Source organism: Thermobia domestica, chromosome 7 (assembly GCF_964235325.1).
Source record: "Thermobia domestica chromosome 7, izTheDome1.hap1.1, whole genome shotgun sequence".
NCBI lineage: Eukaryota > Metazoa > Arthropoda > Insecta > Zygentoma > Lepismatidae > Thermobia > Thermobia domestica.
The window spans coordinates 35978680-35998037 of NC_137460.1; the positions used below are offsets into that span (position 1 = coordinate 35978680).

The window sequence follows — 19358 nt, forward strand, 5'->3', positions numbered from 1 at the left end:
ATTGTGCCAAGAAAATTTGAACATGTGTGAAAGTGACCCCCAATTTTTGAATAACGTAATCACAGGTGACGAATCATGGATCTTTGAGTATGATCCCGAGACAAAGAGGCAATCTTCCGAGTGGCACACGCCGGCGTTTCCTCGCCCAAAAAAGGGAAGAATGAACAAATCCAAAGTGAAAACGATGGTCTTTTTTGACATCAAAGGCATCGTCCACCATGAATTTGTTCCTCCTGGACAAACCGTCAACGCCAAGTTTTACCTGGAAGTGCTCAAGAGATTCAAACGAAGGGTCAATCGGGTCAGACCAGACATCGGAGCCGACTGGAAGCTGCACCACGACAACGCCCCGGCTCACACCGCCTTTCTTGTGAACAGCTACCTGACCAAGGCCGGCATCCCAACGCTTCCGCAGCCGCCCTACACCCCAGATGTACCCCCCGGACTTCTTTTTGTTTCCTCGCCTGAAACGCCTGATGAAAGGCAAGCATTTTGAGACGACAGAGGGGATCCAAGCAGCTTGCACCGCGGCTCTCAAGGCTATTCCGGAGAATGACTTCCGTGACGCCTTCAATGCTTAGAAATAGCGCTGGCAGCGCTGCATCGACGCAGAAGGAGCCTATTTTGAAAGTTTTAAAAGAATTGTAACGATTGGCTCAATAATTTTTTTAATGGACTCAGTGCTATTACTTTCCGGACCCATACCCTGTATGTTCATCACAGGAGGGAAATTGACAAGTGCGGTCGATAGTAGGTGTTTCAGAATAAGCAATTCGAATAACAAAATATGAAGATACGTTCTTGATTCCTCAGAATGTCTTTATTTTTAACCTACTTCAATGAAAAGAAAAGATCCTTTGTGACTAAGCAATTAGCGTACGCGCCTTTGGCGTAGCGTACTGAATATGTGTACGTTTCAGAAAACCACTACATGACTGTAAATTGCTTCAAGATGACTTACATGCTATAGTTGAGTGATTACCTTTAAGACAAACACCCTTAATATTAACAAATGCAAAGGCTGCGGTGTCCCAGTGATAGAGCGTTCACCTCTGGGGTGTGGGAACATTGGTTCAATCCCAGCTCCCGCCAATTGGGTTTGTGGTGGACAAACACCGTATACGTGGGTTTTCTCGGGGTTCTCCCGTTTCCTCCCATTTTCGTCATTCAACCGATATCGTCCATCTCATCATCATCACCGCCTTCCTTAGCCTTCATGGGTGTATAATCATGGAATGTTAAACACACACACACACAAATGTAACATCATCATCACCACAAATCACAAACTCCAATTCACATTCCATACGTAGTAAACAGTATTATTATTATTATTCTTTCTGGAAGTTTAAAGACTTAGAAGTAGCACATGATTACATAACATTCAATACTCATATCGTTCCTCTCGAGACAAAAGGGCGTATCTCATTTTCTTAACTTTACTAAGAGACAACTTTAAACCTTTTCTCATTATTTATTCTATCGTCTCCCTTTAAAATTTAGTTTGATTTCCTTCGTTTTAGGTATATAACTTACGAGATCAAATTAAATTTTAACAGAACACGATAGAAAAAAAATATTATAAGAGCTTTAAACTTATCTCCTGGAATTTTTTTAAAAAATGAGATACATCTCTTCGTCTCGAGAGGAACGATATAATCTGATTACTTAGATAGACATACACTATGTAATGAAAAGTATCCGGACACCTTCAAAACATACGTTTTTCATATTAGGTGCATTGTGCTGCCACCTACTGCCAGGTACTCATTATCAGCGACATCAGTAGTCGTTAGATATCGTGAGAAAGCAGAATGGGGCGCTCCACGGAACTCACGGACTTCGAACGTGGTCAGGTGATTGGGTGTCACTTGTGTCAGAAGTCTGTACATGAGATTTCCACACTCCTAAACATCCCTAGGTCCACTGTGTCTGATGTGATAGTGTAGTGGAAACGTGAATGGACACGTACAGCACAAAAGCGTACAGGCCGACCTTGTCTGTTGACTGACAGAGACCGCCAACATTTGAAGAGGGTCGTAAAGTGTAATAGGCAGACATCTACCCAGACCATCACACATAAATTCCAAACTGCATCAGGATCCTCTCCAAGTACTATGACAGTTAGGCGTGAGGTGAGAAAACTTGCATTTCATGGTCGAGCGGCTCCTCATAAGCCACATATCACGCAGGTAAATGCCAAACGACGCCTCTCTTGGTGTAAGGAGCGTAAACATTGAACGATTGAACAGTAGAAAAATGTTGTGTGGAGTGACGAATCACGGTACACAATGTGGCGATCCGATGGCAGGGTGTGAGTATGGCAAATGCCCGGTGTAAAATTCGGAAGTGGTGGTGTTATGGTGTGGTCGTGTTTTCTTGTAGGGGGCTTGCACCCCTTGTTGTTTTGCGTGACATTCTCACAGCGTAGGCCTACATTGATGTTTTAAGTACCTTCTTCCTTCCACTGTTGAAGAGCAATTCGGGGATAGCGATTGCATCTTTCAACACGATCGAGCATCTGTTCATATTGCACGGCTTGTGGCGGAGTGGTTACACGACCATAACATCCCTGTAATGGACTGGCCTACACAGAGTCCTGACTTGAATCCTATAGAACACCTTTGAGATGTTTTAGAACGCCGACTTCGTGCTAGGCCTCACCGACCTACATCGATACCTCTCCTCATTTCAGTACTCCGTGAAGAATGGGCTGCCATTCCCCAAGAAACCTTCCAGCACCTGATTGAAAGTGTGCCTGCGAGAGTGGAAGCTGTCATCAAGGCTAAGGGTGGGCCACCACCATATTAAATTCCAGCAGTACCAATGGAGGGCGCCACGAACTTGTAAGTCATTTTCAGACAGGTGTCCGGATACTTTTGATCACATAGTGCAGAAATCTTGGATTCACGAACAAAATCTCCAAAGAATTTAATAATAGCTAGACTATTCAAGGGCTATGTGAACACTACATTCGTATTGAGCTCGAATACGCAGGCATTATACGAAATTTTCCTTCAACAATGAATATAACCAAAATAGAAATCAAGGAAATAGAGCTATATCCAATGGCATGTAATTGGCAATCTTTAAATATAAACTTCCATAGAGCAAATTTAACAGAAGTCTGGAGCTCGGTGCATTATTAGGAAGTGTAGGAGTGGGCGAAGGTGCAACCCAATTAGGGTTGACGAAAGATAAGATGCCATTAGAATTTAGTGAATTAATATAATTAGGATTAAAAGAGAGAGGGGAACGCGGACGGACGTCCTCCCCCCATTTCCAAAAGAATATACTGTATCTTCGGCGTCCCACCACTTCCTAAAAAATTACAATGGGCAAAGATATTCTGGCGGTGACGTTAATTGTCCCCCTTACCTTTTCAGATCCACTTTAACCCATGAATATGATAATAAGCATTAACATCCTTTATTTTCTTCCATTCAAATAACACTAAAATCCGTACACTGTATAATTTCTCCACTAAAATTATATTCGAAATTAATTCAGACATCACAATTTTATTCCAAAGAACAGGAAGACACTTGAGTCATTGAGAAACGAGTTATAACGCACACTGCGTACTTCGATCAGTGACAGGGGATGTATTCCCTCTCACATTCCTATGCATTACATGTAGCATCGTCAATAATAACCGGGTCATAAACAACTTCAGGAATATTTCTCGTATTGTTGTTATTATTTAAAATGTTTATGAGTTCCAGTGCAATTTCCAAGGAGGGAGATATTATTTAAAAATGTTATCAGATTAAGGAAAACAGGAATGCTACACGATATTCACTTTCAGTTGCTCTAATTGCGGACCCTAACGGAGCTGGTGACCAAATCCCATATCATACGCTGATCGTTATGCGCACAACCCTTAGCCTCGAGTAGAATAAAATACATGGTATTGTCATGTCATGGGCGGAGTTATGGTAGGGCATGGGAGGCCATTGCCACCCAACTTTTTGACAAAAAAAAAAAAATGCCACCTATAAGATGGCCACCTACCAAGACCTCCCAGACCGACCAAAAGGTCTGCTCCCCCCACTACCGCCCCCCCAGCAGACAAGTCATAGCTCAGCCTATGTGTATGTGTCTTGTAAAAAGTACTCAAGTCATAAATTCTTAATTTCGTGCAAATTAACTTCTTACTGAGTTCAAATATAACTTATTGAAATTGAATTGATGGTTGCAGAGATGACCAGAGTCTCGTTTTCTAGAAATTTAGTTTATAAACTTTTCCGATTCTATAGAAATATATGGAACTCTGGGTACAGAAAATATTTGTATTTATTTTGTAATAAGCAATATAATATAAATAATTTTGTAATAAACAGTACAAAATATATACAAATTTTATTTAAAAAATAGTTAACAAGGAACCAAGACAACATGAAAAGTCATCAGTTACCGTTGAGTTTATTTTTCTAGTCGCAGCCTTAACCTAGATTTTTGGGTAATTCAAATTCTGGTCACACTGTAATTTCTATGGATGGCAACACTGAAAATTCTTCACATTTAGATTTTCGGGTTAAGAATAACATTATCTGTTATTGTGGTAAGTTACATTTTATTATCTCTTTTCACTTACGAAAAACGAGCAAAAGAAAAATGGTTAGCTTTTGAAAAATATTTAGTAGTCTATCTCCGTAATATCTTAAAGCTAGACACAATGGACTCAGGCCTTTTCTGCAATCATCAATTTAATTTTGTCGAAAGTTCAGAAGTAAAAAAATTAATGAAATTCTAATTTCAATATTAGTTTTATTTTTCCCATTTGAATGTGGAAGGATGAAAACAAATCCAATTTAATCAAAGAAAATCAAAATAACCAACATTTGCAAAATCCTACTTTTGTGTGTGAAACAAACGAGCAATAATTAAGCACTGAACAAAACAATACGAAACTAAACAGTAAATAATAACGATTCTGAAGCAATACTCTGCAATACAAAAGAAAAAAATGTATCTATTTAAGAGAACTCTGAAGCTTAATGATCATTCATGTAATGCGTAATTGAAGAACCAATGATTTGAAGCACTTAATTCAGATAAATTTCAAACCATTTCTTGAATTTTTAAAAAACATTTCTTGCTTTCATCTTCTCTAACTTGATTTTTCCTTTCGAACTGCAAGAAACATAAAAAGTGAAAAAATATAAAATTTGAAATGAGTGAACTATGATATTTACGAAATACTGTAGGGAAGTGGTTCCCAATCCGTGTGCAGCAACACACTTGTGTGTCACGCAAGCGAAATGGTTAAGTCAAGTTTTTTTTCTACATTCTTTAAATACAAAGGTATTTTTTTTTAAATTGTCTGCTCAAGAGCGCACGTTTCTGTTTCATTCTATTAAATACAATCATGTCAAAATTCCTTTAGATTTGTGTTCCTCATTGTCTAATTTACAAAAGATATAAAAATCAGGCGAGGTCCAGTTTGCTTCCGTGGTCACTTTATGTTCGAATATCTCGAGTTCCGAAATTCGGAATGTCAAAATTCCTTCAGGTTCGTGTTCTTCGTGGTTTAATTTACAAAATACATAAAAATCAGCAAGGTCCAGTTTACTTCCGTGGTAATTTTATGTTCGAATATCTCGAGTTTCGAAATTCGAAACGTCAAAATTACTTCAGGTTCGTGTTCCTCGTGGTCTAATTTACAAAACCTATAAAAATCAGGTGGATACCAGTTTGCTCCCCTGCAACCAAGAAATATTGTCAATTGATTCAGTAAAAAAATATTGTTGTACTATAAAATATTTTTTAAATGCACAGTAAAATATTTTAGAATTACATTTCAGAGAAATCTAACGGTTTGGGTAATTTTGGTTCTTCACTGAACTGTTCATTAAAGGATTATTGAAAGTAGTTCTTGCGTTCTGTAACTTCTTATTCATGCTTACACGCACTTCAATGTACAGAGCTAATGCAAATGACCTGCCTGATTCCATTCACATCTTGTGTTGAAAGTAGGCCTATAAGGCTTAGCGTATTGTAACTTCTAGCATGAAAGAAAAAAACTAACAGGATACGTTTTAGCAACAAATAATGCAAGTGCTGTTTTTCTTTAATCACACGATAGTCCCTACTCCATCCATACGCGTCGAAAGAGATTCTAGTCAACCCTACCAATAACCGTTGTGATTCGATTCTCCACATCACCAAGATTAGCTGGCAAGGATGGCTTCCAGAACACTTTGCACACTGTTTGATACAATATACCAAGCTCTCTGCCTGCCTTTACAGTCGATTTCCTGGGGCTTCGCGCCATCAGCTTCTCTTACCCGCTCTGTTTTCGGTGCTATGCTAAACGCTCCTTAAATAGTTCGGCGTTGCCAAATAGTGTCGAGTGTTTACTGATTCCAGTTCATAAAGGAAGTAATCATGGAATTCTGCTTGGATACTTACTGGAGAAATTAGTTTTCGACCATTACCACAATAAACAGTTACGCTACGCTTCTCAAACTGTAATGCTAGAATCCAGGAATTTTATTATAGTCACTACCACAGTAAACGTACAAATTTGATAACAACGCTTTATGGCGTTCTGCGCAAGTTTCTTCTCAAAATCCATTTCCTTAAATGTAAATTAATATTTAAATAATATGTGAAACATAACACGAAAAGCGGTCAAATAATATATCTATTTCGTAATAAGACTGTTAGTTTAAAATACTTTACACATTTCATAAAACTAAGCACTTCTAGTGAGATCTAACAGCAAATGCCATCTTGTGTGCTCATTGTAAAACAAATCAAATATTTTCTTTTACTTGTTATCTTTTTCGGTATCACAGGACACAACCAAACGAATCAGTGTCTTGTGTTGTACCTGAAACATAACTCTATCTTATATTACAACATTGATAATATGTAACGTTTCATTGCGCAGTAGTTAAGGGAATGAGTTTAAATATATACTGACTTCCGGGTGGTGATACACCTTAACGCTTACGCACTCCTAACGGTCAAATTGGTGTACTAAGACCGCTCACGATATGTGACAGAAAAGTTTATGAGTTTTTTTTTTTTTTTTATGCTATATGTTTGAATACCCTACGTCCTATACTTTTACTACAAGATACGAATTAAATCAAGATCATCATTTGTAGTGGCCTTCTATTTTGATCTAAAAATTTTACACGGTCTGGATTCACAATCTTTAATTTTTTGTTGCATTATAACTTTATTGTTTATGACTTTTCGCAGCTGCAACATTAGAGAACGTTAAATCTTCAAGGGTCTAATAAATCGTATTTCAAACTCTCTAAGCCCGTTTAACAGTTGGGAACGATGCAGCAAACTGCAATCTATCACATCTTCTTCACAAATCAAATACCGGTAGACCTACAGACAAATTTATGCATCCCACATAGCACAAGTACTTCCACGGGATGTCCAAGACTGAGCCCGCAACGGACGACGGGACATCCCGGGATTATCCGAATGTGCTCCCGGGACATCCACAGGATTTCCGCGGGAGATCCAGATGTCCGCTAATATCCCGGGATACGGAATATTCAACGGGACCACGAAGGGATGTCTATTGGTTTTCCCTCGGACCTCCTGTCCCATCTGGGACGTCCCGTGGACATTCTACATGGGAATCCTTCAGGACGTCCCATGTAGGACGTCCATGGAATGTCTTCTCATTGTCCCGATAATCCCGGAACCCTAATGGGATGATTGGGATCAAAATGGGACATCCCACGGACGTAGTGTGCTATGTGGGTTCATATCTCAAGCACGCTGAACGTAGATAATTACTACCACTAAATTTCTAACGTACATTTTGAAAGCATTGTTTGGTACCTACTTATTTTTGTTGCTTGATTCGCTTGATGGACTATCGCCATTGTTAACTTGACTCTGAATTTGTTTAACATTGCTGTCATCAGAGTTAGTGGTACACTTTGTTTCGATGCAGACTTAGCCTTATCAGCTGATATCTCAGCATTTCGCCTAGAAGGAAACCAGTGTTATTCCTCATAAAACATTAGACAGGTACGGGGCAGTACGTGAAAAAATAACACAACACTAAAATAATTTCATTATTACCATTATAATAAAGATTTATTAACATACATGTTATATGATATACTGAGCAATGATGTCAGAGTCCAATTATATTATAATAAACTTCATGATTTTTTATGTAATTTTGAAAAATACTGTAAGCCTACTGTGTTTGATTTTACTTTTATAATTTTCTTTGTTTTATTTATTCATTTATTTTTTATTAATTTCTTCGTTTATTCATTTTTATTTATCAATCTATATTAGAACGATCGAACATGCTGTACAACAATTAATATAGGCCTGTACCTCACACCTTTACTATTGTACATACAGTACTGCCCTTCATTTTAGAAAGTCTGTATTATCCGAGTTCCGATTATCCGAGGTTAGTCAGGTCCACATTAGCTCGGATAATCGATGCTCTAATGTATATAAAAGAACCTTTATACACACCATGTATGACCCCGACCCAACAAGTCAGAAGTCGTACGCTAGTCATGGCTTAGCGTGGCCGGAGCTTAACATCTACTTTCGACATGCGATAACCTTCTTCCAACAATAGCCACTATCTTGTACAGAATGGCTTAACTTCGAGTCTCTAGTGCAACAAAGTCAGATCTCGGTCAACCAAGGGTGAACTTGGCGAACCGGACAGTAGCCTTGAACGGAAACTATAGAAAGCAAAAAATTCTTATTAATGAGAAGGGACTTCCCTCCCATTAATACTTGATTCATTGATTGAAAGTCGAACCACTGCGCAACGAAAATACCGGCTGAAAAAGAGAACTTCAAGTAAGGAAAGAAAAAAATCCACAACGATATAAATATCTCCAAGTTCTTGTTAACAATATTATCGAACAACTGGTGAATTTAATTAAATAGTCGATTATCGATATTAAAGACATTATAACCGCCACCAGGTTATAGAAGTATTTTCTGTGGACTCTCTGTATATTTCGTAAAGACAGTGATTATTTTTTCAATTTATATTTTATTCTGCGACGCAAATAAGTTCTTTCTTCGGTGGGAATTGCTTCCTTCCCACGCAATTGAACAACGAAGTCTTTCATTGTTTTTTCATACATATATTTAAAACATTGCTTTTTGGTGAGAACGTTTCAGTGAGCGACGAACCTTTTCAGTGATTCTCCCTGACTTATTAATATGCACAGTCTATATTCTACTGTTATTTGGAACTGAATTAAGTGCTTTCATTAATCGTTTATGGAAATATTGCAGTAGATTAGAGCAAACCAGAGCAGAACAGGTGTCCAAGCGTCTGATCGTCGCCAGCCTCACCGCTTTTCCAGTTCGTTATCTGTACTCTCACACGCCCGAGTTATCGCAATGTCTCGAGCGTCATGCCCAGTGGACTAAAATTAACATAAATTCTTTTCCGTATTCTGTTTGCATGTGCATACAGGTGATTTAACTGAGTGATTTTTAGAATGAACTGCCAACATTCTTCAGTGAACCATTGCAGCTCGTATCTCGAACCTTTGTGCTCGAGGAGTTTGACTCCAGGTTTGGAAGCCGTAACTACGCACGTCGCATCGAGGCTTCAAGTATAAATTTGTGTTAAGGGGCACAAGCTATTAGTCGGTGAATGACGTTTTCTTACGGCTAGCCCCAACTAGTGAAGTCCCAGGTTCACATACATTGTGCGTATAAGTTATAAACGCGCCCTCCAACATTAGCATTCCACTTTGGAAACTGTGTTATTTTCCTGAAGACTCATCTCAACTCTTCAGGATTGTTTGGAGTAGCAACTAGATTTCTACGTGGGATTATCCCGGCAACTTTTTCCCCAGTGCTAATCCCCAAGTGTGTCAATGGTGTGAGAAAAGCATTTATAGTGAAATCTCAGTTATAATTTTCTATATACAAATCAAAGTGATAAAGGGCTACAATATAGTGAAAAGTAAAGTGCGATTTTGATAATTATATACATATATATATATAGTGTTAAGTGTTATGATCATTTCTCTTCCTTATTTTTCTTTTTAACCCTTTCCGGCACCTGGTTTTTTGGGCTATTTTTTTAGACTTTCAGTCAAGCAGCTACTGCATCGTCACTATTTATCCTAGGATCATGGTTCATACCTCATTCTCTTCAGAATGGAGCTGTCTTTCAAATGATACCACTTCCATGCTCATACCATATATCAGGAGCGGGAAAAATGTTGTGAAAGAGAAAGTTTCGGAGGGAAAAAATTTTTTCTCGCAGTTTGGGCCCCTCTGGAGCGGTTCTGTCTGAACGTAGACATATAAAAAATATCTGATAAATAGTACTTGGTATACTGAATGTGTGTGTCAAACTTCAAGTTTCTATCTTGAATACCAAGGGCGGGAGAAATTTTATCAGGAATTCCCACCATGCCCCAAATTACCGTAAAACACCATGATCTCAGGTTAAAAATTTCCTGAGACATCCCTAATTACCCTAGGGTCATGTTTCGCCCATCATCCTCTTCAGCTTAGAACTGCCTTTCAGGCGGTATGACTCACGTGTCTCCATCATGTATCTAAGGCGGGAAAATGAGGAAAAACGGGATTTTTTTGGTCTAAATATCCTTTTTTCAAATTTTAGCCCCCCCTGGACCCCACTGTTTTAACGCAGAGATCTGAAAAAAATCTGGTAAATACTACTCGGTGAGCTGAATGTTTATGCGCAATTCCAATTTTCCAGGTGCAAAAGTAAGCCCGCCAAAAAAAATATACTGACAATGTCCCATATTCCCGTATACGGAGGGAAATTTTTAAACATTCCCTGAGACATCCCAAATTACTCTAGGGTCATGTTTCGCCCATCATTCTCTTCAGAATAGACCTGCCTTTCAGGCGGTACCATTCACTTGTCCTCATCATGTATCTAAGGCGGGAAAATCCCGTGAACGGGATTTTTTGGTAAAAAATTCCCTTTTTCAACGTTTAGCCCCTCTGTACCCCGCTGTTTTAACGCAGAAATCTGAAAAAAAGCTGGTAGATACTACTCGGTGGACTGAATGTTTGTGCACAATTTCAATCTTCTACGTGCAAAAATAAGCCCGCAAAAATAATACCGAAAATGTCCAAAATTCCCCTATACAGAAGTATATTTTGGTAAAAATTCCCTGACACTTCCCTAATTACTCTAGGGCCATGTGTCGCACATCATCCTCTTCAGAATAGAACTGCCTTTCAGGCGGTACCATTCACTTGTCTCCATCATGTATCTAAGGCCGGAAAATGAGGAAAAGCGGAATTTTTGGGTAAAAATTTCCCTTTCTTCAACTTTTTGACCCTCTGGATCCCCCCCTGTTTTAACGCAGAAATCTGAAAAAAAAATCTGGTAAATACTACTCGGTGGACTGCATGTTTGTGCAAAATGTCAATCTTCTACGTGCAAAAATAAGCCCGCCAAAAATACTTTACATAACCCCCCTCCAAAAAAAGTATTACACGAAAATATAAATTTTAGACTTATGACGTCATCACCTCCTATGTCTCGACGCAGGAAGGTGTGAAACCATACGTAATGTCTTCTACAATGCCTCTGGACTTGAAAAACAAAAAACAAAAAAAAAAAAACCGGACGAAAAAGCTCAAATAGGAGAGTTATAACGCAATGTACCATGAAACACCCCGTATGGTACAAATTGTACCATGGGATCCCCAAAGGGTTAATAGTATTCTCATAAATAAGTATAATGTCATTTAACGCAGTGTGTTTTCGTTGTAAGTGTGAATGATATTTGTGTGCGCTATGGTCTGGATGACCGTCTGATCGTCCGTGAGGCTTTCGAGACGAGACATCTGAACCTCTCGGCGCCTAATGCGTATGTAACAATTGAGGGGTCAGTTTACAATCTAGGACTACTCTGAATACTAGTCGATTCATAATAGAAAGCAATTCTTCTTACATTATTTCTCAACATTCCTATCTTTATTGCCACCAATTCATATATATATATATATATATATATATATATATATATATATATATATATACGGAAAACTAACCATAATAACTTCACATCGTAGTCGTTTTAAGTTAGACCAGCATGTCTAAATAACTTTAGGTACATAGTCCTATATTAGACCATTCTATTTTATCCTTCACCCTCTTAGTTTATTATAATGCCACAATCAAAGTATACTAAAAAGGTGCTACGATCAGAAAGACTGCCAACACTGACCTGACGACGCAAGAAGCGGTACATATTTACTTCAAAAGACAAGAAAAGAAATAACATTACCTTATGAAACGAGTGCTTAAGAAAGACCATTATTTCAGATATATTTTAGCCTAGTGAGACTGATACGTAAGAATTTCGACTCGTTGAGATCGGATATTAAACGAACTAAAGACGGGAACATCGATACGTCTACTGTTTATTACTTCAATATGTATAGCTATGCCTATATCCATAGGGACAAAGTTTAGACACAGCGACCTTCGAAGCCCTTGTATATTTAAACTGGAGGGACAACAAACAGATGTAAATGTAATACGATATAGGGATATTACTTTGAGTATATATATGTCATAAAGACAAACTTAAAGACAGTAATTCTGAGACGTAAACATTATAGAACTTAATAGAACAATATTTAGAAAATGTAATTATAGTGCACCAACCCATTTTATTATCATCTAAGACAAGACGTATGAATATCATATTAGCGTTGGAACGACGAAGAGCGAAGAAGTCAGCGAGCGAACTGACGCTACATCTGTGTGGAGATGTGAGACTTTACTGATTACACATTATTAGCTTTACGTACTGCCCCTGTACAAAACGAACGTGAAAATACAAAGAATACATGTTTGCTATGTCACTAACTATTAGGACTGTAACGAAGTTACGACAGAGAAAGTTTCATTTCGTAAATTATACTGTAATGTATGTGCCACTTTATTCTCAATCTGGACCGAGAACATTCTGGACTTTAACGATCACTGAGCGTAAACTCTGCTATTCATCATGCAACTGCAACCAGGCTTCAGGGGAGGATCCAGGACCGACTGCTGGGGTGGTGGTAAGTTGTCATACTGCTACTTTTAAGCCCTCCAAACTTTGGGATGAGTTTTATTTATATAAAATAAGTTTTCTTTTCTGGGGAGGCAATCGCCCCGGTCGCCCCCCTGGATCCGCCCCTGCCAGGCTTACAGTTCCTGATTACGTTCTTGATTACGCCTATACGGCATTAAGTAGCGTCAAAATATCTGTTCCACTTTGCTCTAAACAAACAATGTCCTGGAAAATACTCCGCACCTTCACGCAACCTAAATTCCCAAATGTCAGAACTTTAGGTAATGCGTGGGGACAAGAATCTCCCTTTTCAGATTCAGCCTCTAATTCTTATTAAACGAGGACAGAAACTTTGCTGTATTGATGGGACTAGGTTAAAACTCACACAGCCAAAACTCCCATGTTCAAGAAATGTCAAAACTCCCACACAATCGGTCATAACTCCCACACAAACGGACAAATCTCCCAAATGCAAGAACGGTCAAAGCCCCCACAGCCAAAACTCCCACACCCAATAAATGTCAAAACGCTCACATAATCGGTCTTAACTCCCGCACAAATTGACAAATCTTCCAACTGCACGAACGGTCATAATTCTTACAACCAAAATCCCCACACTCAAGAAATGTCAAAATGCCCACATAAGTCCAACACAAATGGAGAAAACACCTACACATAGCAACGGTCACAATCTCCAAAAAAATAGACAAAACTCCCACACGCAGAAATTGTCACAACCGCCACACAAATGGACAAAACTTCCACAGAATCGGACAAATCCCCCACACTTTGAAATGATCCTGGTTGCACGTCTTGTAAGTTTCATACGCTGAAAATAATAAAAAGAAGTACAAGGGTGTGTTTTGATCGTTCGTGCATTTGGGAGATTTGTCCATTCGTGTGCGAATTATGACCGATTGTGTGGTCGTTTTGACATTTCTTGAGTGTGGGAGTTTTGTCCATTTGTGTGGCAGATTTGTCAATTTATGTGGGGATTGTGACTGTTGCTATGTGTGGGAGTTTTGTCCATTTGTGTGGTAGTTATGACTGTTGGGGGTTATGACCGCTTACCTGTGTGGGAGTATTGGCTGTGGGAGCTATGACCGTTCGTGCATTTGGCAGATTTGTCCATTTGTGTGGGAATTATGACCGTTTGTGTGGGCGTTTTGACATTTTTTTGAGTGTGGGAGTTTTGACCTGCTTCCGTATTGATACCATCAGCTATGCCATACGTCCATTCTTTTTTCGCTCTCTTTCTTCTTATCTACTGTTCTTCTTCGCGCATCGTCTCTCTTCCTTCCGGAACGACAACGAAATTCTTTTTCGTTTAATTACTTAAGACGTTAATATCGTTCTAACAAGAATATTAATATATATTAATTAGGTAATTAGTACTTTTTGTAGCAATAATCCCAATAGCTAAACATTGTTAATAAAAGAAATCTTAATAGAAGAAACATAAACGACTAGGAAGTATGAACATCTAGAGAGCTCTAGAACTTTTTTCTACAGCAAGTGCAGTACTCCCTGCACCTCTCTGATACTTTTGTAACCATCAACAGATGGCGTGAGCATTGTCAACATTTACTACGTCTTCACAGACTATTTCAAATAAACCCTATAACATTTACATAATAGAAAGAATAATAATTCTTTTGCGATAGCGAAATGCAAAAACGTATTTATGCAAAACATCATACACTACTAGGATTTTAGACAAAATGGCAAATATACAAGAAGAATTATAAAGAAAAACAACTAAGTAGTGAAAGTTTATTGAGAAGAGCTAAACAATTTGGGAGCAACTAAGCTCGTCTCAACCTGTTTGTTGTTCGTAATTTCATAGTTTATATCCGAGTAAATACTACTGCATGATGTTTCATTTATAAAAGAATACTGTGTAAACAACATACATAGAGACTTATACATATAATAATAATAATAATAATAATAATAATAATAATAATAATAATAATAATAATAATAATAATAATAATAATAATAATAAATGTTGAAGAATCTTATAATGTTATACTTCAGCAATTTACAAATTCGACTTAAGTAAAGAGTTCCCTTCTGGCCATATGGTTAACGTACCCGCCTGTTGCGCAAGAGACTCAGGTTCGATTTCCAGGGCAAACTTATGTGGTTCGGACCCCACGTTAAGCTGTATATCCACGTCTCATATAGTCTCACTGCTGAACGGAAGTAGAGTGGGGTCACTTGGCGCAGTTTTTTTTCCTACTGCGCATGCGCAAACCCTCGACGCTGATTGACTGGCGCAGGTCACGTGACCCCGCCCCCTTGGCCACGCCCCCTGACGCTGATTGGCTGGCCACGCCCCTTCACGCTGATTGGTCGGTGTAGGCCACGCCCCCTGCCACACCCCTTGACGCTGATTGGCTGGCGTCGGCCACGCCCCCGGTCACGCTCTTTTACGACCTCCGATTGGCTGGCAGCGGACCCCGCCCCGTACGCTCCGATTGGCTGGCGCGGGACCCCCTTCCGATTGGCTGGCAGCGGACCCCGCCCCCTTAACGGCGATTGGTCACGCTCTTTTATGACCGCCATTTTAGGAGTACCGCGCTGATTGGTCGGCACCGGGCCCCACCCACATGCCACATTGCAGTAGAGAATACGAACACATAGCATAGCAGGGGTGCATTCGTTCCCTTTTATGAGCACTTTTAACATAGCAGAAATTACACAGAGACTACGAACAGATAACTTAGCAGATATAACATAAGACTATCTAACATAGCAGGGGTGCACTCGTTCCCTTTTATGAGCGCTCTTTTTAAACATAGCAGAGAATAATGGGAGAGTATTCGCCATCCATTTTGAGACCAATTTTTTGACCTACTGCGCATATGCGCAAAACTGTTCCAATTCCGCCGGAGCAGAACTGCCGTTCTATTTATCAATGGTACCAGAACACACACACACACACACACTCACACACAGCAGACCGCAGACTGTTCCGGTTCAGGGACAAATTACGGCTATGCGCAGAAACATAAAATAAGACATAACACCCCCGTTCTCTTTTACGATCACTTTATAGCAACATAATAGAGCAGAGAATAAAAAAAATAACAACACACACACACACACACACACACACTTGATTGCTTATGCGCAGTAAAATTAAATTTCCAATTAATTACACATTGGACGCATGCGCAGAAACATAAAATAAGACATTACACTAGACTACAGCCTGTTCTAGTTGCAGTGCTGGTTCCAGTTATTCATTCCCTAAATAACATAGTATACACCCACACTTGGTTGCGTATGCCAAATCCAATTTAGTAGAAATAACACGCATGCGCAGAAACATTTATATTTCCGATTCGACCATGCTGATTACAACTACCACACTTACTTTTACCAGGGTCTTATGGTTCATGTGGGATACGCCCTTTCTATAATAATTTTAACCGATTTGGATGAAACTCGGCATATGGGGGTTTTCGACCATGCAGATTACCAATACCACACCTACTTTTACCTGGACGTCGTTTGTATGACACTTAAAACCTAATAACTCAAAAACGGGTCCACATATTGAGGTCGTGTTTCCACATTTAGTAACGGGTCACCAGCAGCCAAAAGTTCCAAAATAATGACCATCGAGGTCAAAGGTCAACCTACTTAAAACCTAATAACTCGAAAACTGAGCCACATATTGAGATGCCGTTTCCACATTGAGTAATAGGTCATCAGGTACCACAAGTCCCAAAATAATGACCATCGAGGTCAAAGGTCAACATACTTAAAACCTAATCACCCGAAAACAGACCCACATATTGAAGTGGTGTTTCCACATTTAGTAATTGGCCATCAGGAACTACAAGTTCCAAAATCATGACCATCGAGGTCAAAGGTCAACATACTTAAAACCTAATAACTCGAAAACGGATCCATATATTGAGATGGTGTTTCCAAGTCTGGTAATTGGTCATCAGGTACTACAAGTTCCAAAATAGTGGCCATCGAGGTCAAAGGTCAACCTACTTAAAACCTAATAACACGAAAACGGAGCCACATATTGAGGTCGTGTTTCCACGTTTAGTAATTGGTCATCAGGTACTACAAGATCCAAAACATTGACCATCGAGGTCAAAGGTCAACCTACTTAAAACCTAATAACACGAAAACGGAGCCACATATTGAGGTCGTGTTTCCACGTTTAGTAATTGGTCATCAGGTACTACAAGATCCAAAACATTGACCATCGAGGTCAAAGGTCAACCTACTTAAAACCTAATAACACGAAAACGGGGCCACATATTGAGATGGTGTTTCCAAGTCTGGTAATTGGTCATCAGGTACTACAAGATCCAAAACATTGACCATCGAGGTCAAAGGTCAACCTACTTAAAACCTAATAACACGAAAACGGGGCCACATATTGAGGTCGTGTTTCCACGTTTAGTAATTGGTCATCAGGTACTACAAGATCCAAAACATTGACCATCGAGGTCGAAGGTCAACCTACTTAAAACCTAATAACACGAAAACTGAGCCACATACTCAGGTGCTGTTTCCACATTTAGTAATCGGCCACCAACTACTACATGTCCTAAAGGTACTTACCACGGAGGTCAGAAATCAGACTAGTAAACGAAGCAACATATTGAGGTGGTGTTTCCACATTTAGTAATTGGTTACCAGCAACTACATCCCCCAAAAAGTTCAAATATTTAAACCAGAATAACTCGTAGATTGAGCGTCGGAAAATTTTTGTACCAAGGAGAAAATGTGAAGGAAGAATAAATTTGAGTGCCCTATTGAATTTTGTACCAACGAGAAATTTCATTTGCAACTAGCTTAGAATTTCTGTACCTGTTTGGGTTATTCAAAATTTGGATAGACTGAGAAAGCAAGATATGCCATTTTGGCTAGCTGAGAATTTAAAGAAACAGAGGGAACCTACTCAATTTTCTATCAACGAGAAATGCCATTTCATCTACCTCAGAATTTATGTCTTCTTGTACTAATTAAATAAACGAAGGAATATTGTACCAATGAGAAATGCCATTTTTTCTAGACCATGTTCTAATATTTAAACAAACGAAATGGTGAATTTGATTGAGCTATTCAATTTTGCACCAATGAGAAATAACGTCGTATTTTAAATAAACAAACAATCGGATAAATTTAACCGGCTCAGAAGTGTACTATTTAAACAAACGAAGGTCTCTTGAGCGAGATTTCCAATTTTGTAGCAAGAAGGACTATTTTCTAACTAACTCAGAATTTCATTTCATATTGTAATACTCAAATTTGGATGGAGTGTTTAGTTTTGTTCGAACCAGAAAATTTGATTGGATTATTTCCTTATGTACCAACCGGAAAAAAGTGAAGGAATAAATTTGGGTAGAATATCTAGTTTTGTACCTAACAAAATAAGAAAAAGAAGTGAAGAACGACTAAAATTTGGATGGACTATTTTCTTATGTACCAACAAAAAAATGGAGCACCAGCGACAAAAAAGAAACCGAAGGAGGAATAAATTTGGGTGACCTATTCAGTTTGCAAAATCAGCATTCTATACTTTTTTTCTGCCATTCATTGGGGGTGTCCTATTTCTTTTCGTGCCAACGAGACCATTTTTAACCGACTTAGAATTTGTTCCAAACAGAAAAGAGGAGCTACACGATTAAACAAAGCAATCAATTTTTAACTAGCTCAGAATTTCTAGACCATGTTGTACTATTTAAACAAACGAAGAGATAAATGTGTGTGACCTATTCACTTTTGTACTAAGCAGAAAAAAAGCGAAGAAGGTAAAATTTAAATAGCTCAGTATTTATGTACATTTTTGTACTACTAAAATAAACGAAGGAATAAATTTGGGTGTTCTACAGAAGAAAACGGGGAAGGGCCATTTTATTTAATTTTGTAGTACTCAAAATATACAAAGAAATAAATTTGTGTGACCCATTCAGTTTTGTTGGCTTTTTTAGAAAGACCATTTTATCTTTTTGTGCTCTACAAATAAACGGAGGAAAAGCAAAGAGAGACCATTTTATGTGCCTTTTGTAACGAAGAAACAAATTTGAAGGAGGTTCATTTTAACTAAACCTGCTGCGAGTAGATCAATTAGTACATAGTAAAAAAATAAAACAATATGGCATTATTGCGACTTTCATTTTCGAATACATACGGATTAAGCCACTATGGCAAAAAAATACTATTCTCTCCTTATGCTTATTTGGAGCAGACTTAAGAGGACCAAGCATTAGAAACCACTAGTAGGGTGTCGATTCAGTAAACTCTACATCTAGTAAAAGAAAACGAATAGATAATTTT

At 38.6% G+C, this 19358-nt stretch overlaps 1 protein-coding gene across 3 annotated transcripts in view; it reads right to left on the bottom strand.

Annotated features, from left to right (window-relative positions):
* Positions 1-4756: 4756 nt before the first annotated feature.
* Positions 4757-19358, bottom strand: part of LOC145688853 (uncharacterized) — a 72735-nt gene continuing 58133 nt past the window's right edge. For 2 of the 3 annotated variants that reach the window (XM_081763021.1, XM_081763022.1), the window contains exon 7: positions 4757-5136. In XM_081763021.1, the coding sequence (XP_081619147.1) occupies positions 5065-5136 (72 nt within the window). In that variant the 3' untranslated portion in view covers positions 4757-5064. Of the gene's footprint in view, positions 5137-7822; positions 7969-19358 lie in introns of all 3 variants that reach the window. The other variant, XM_081763020.1, reaches the window with a different exon arrangement.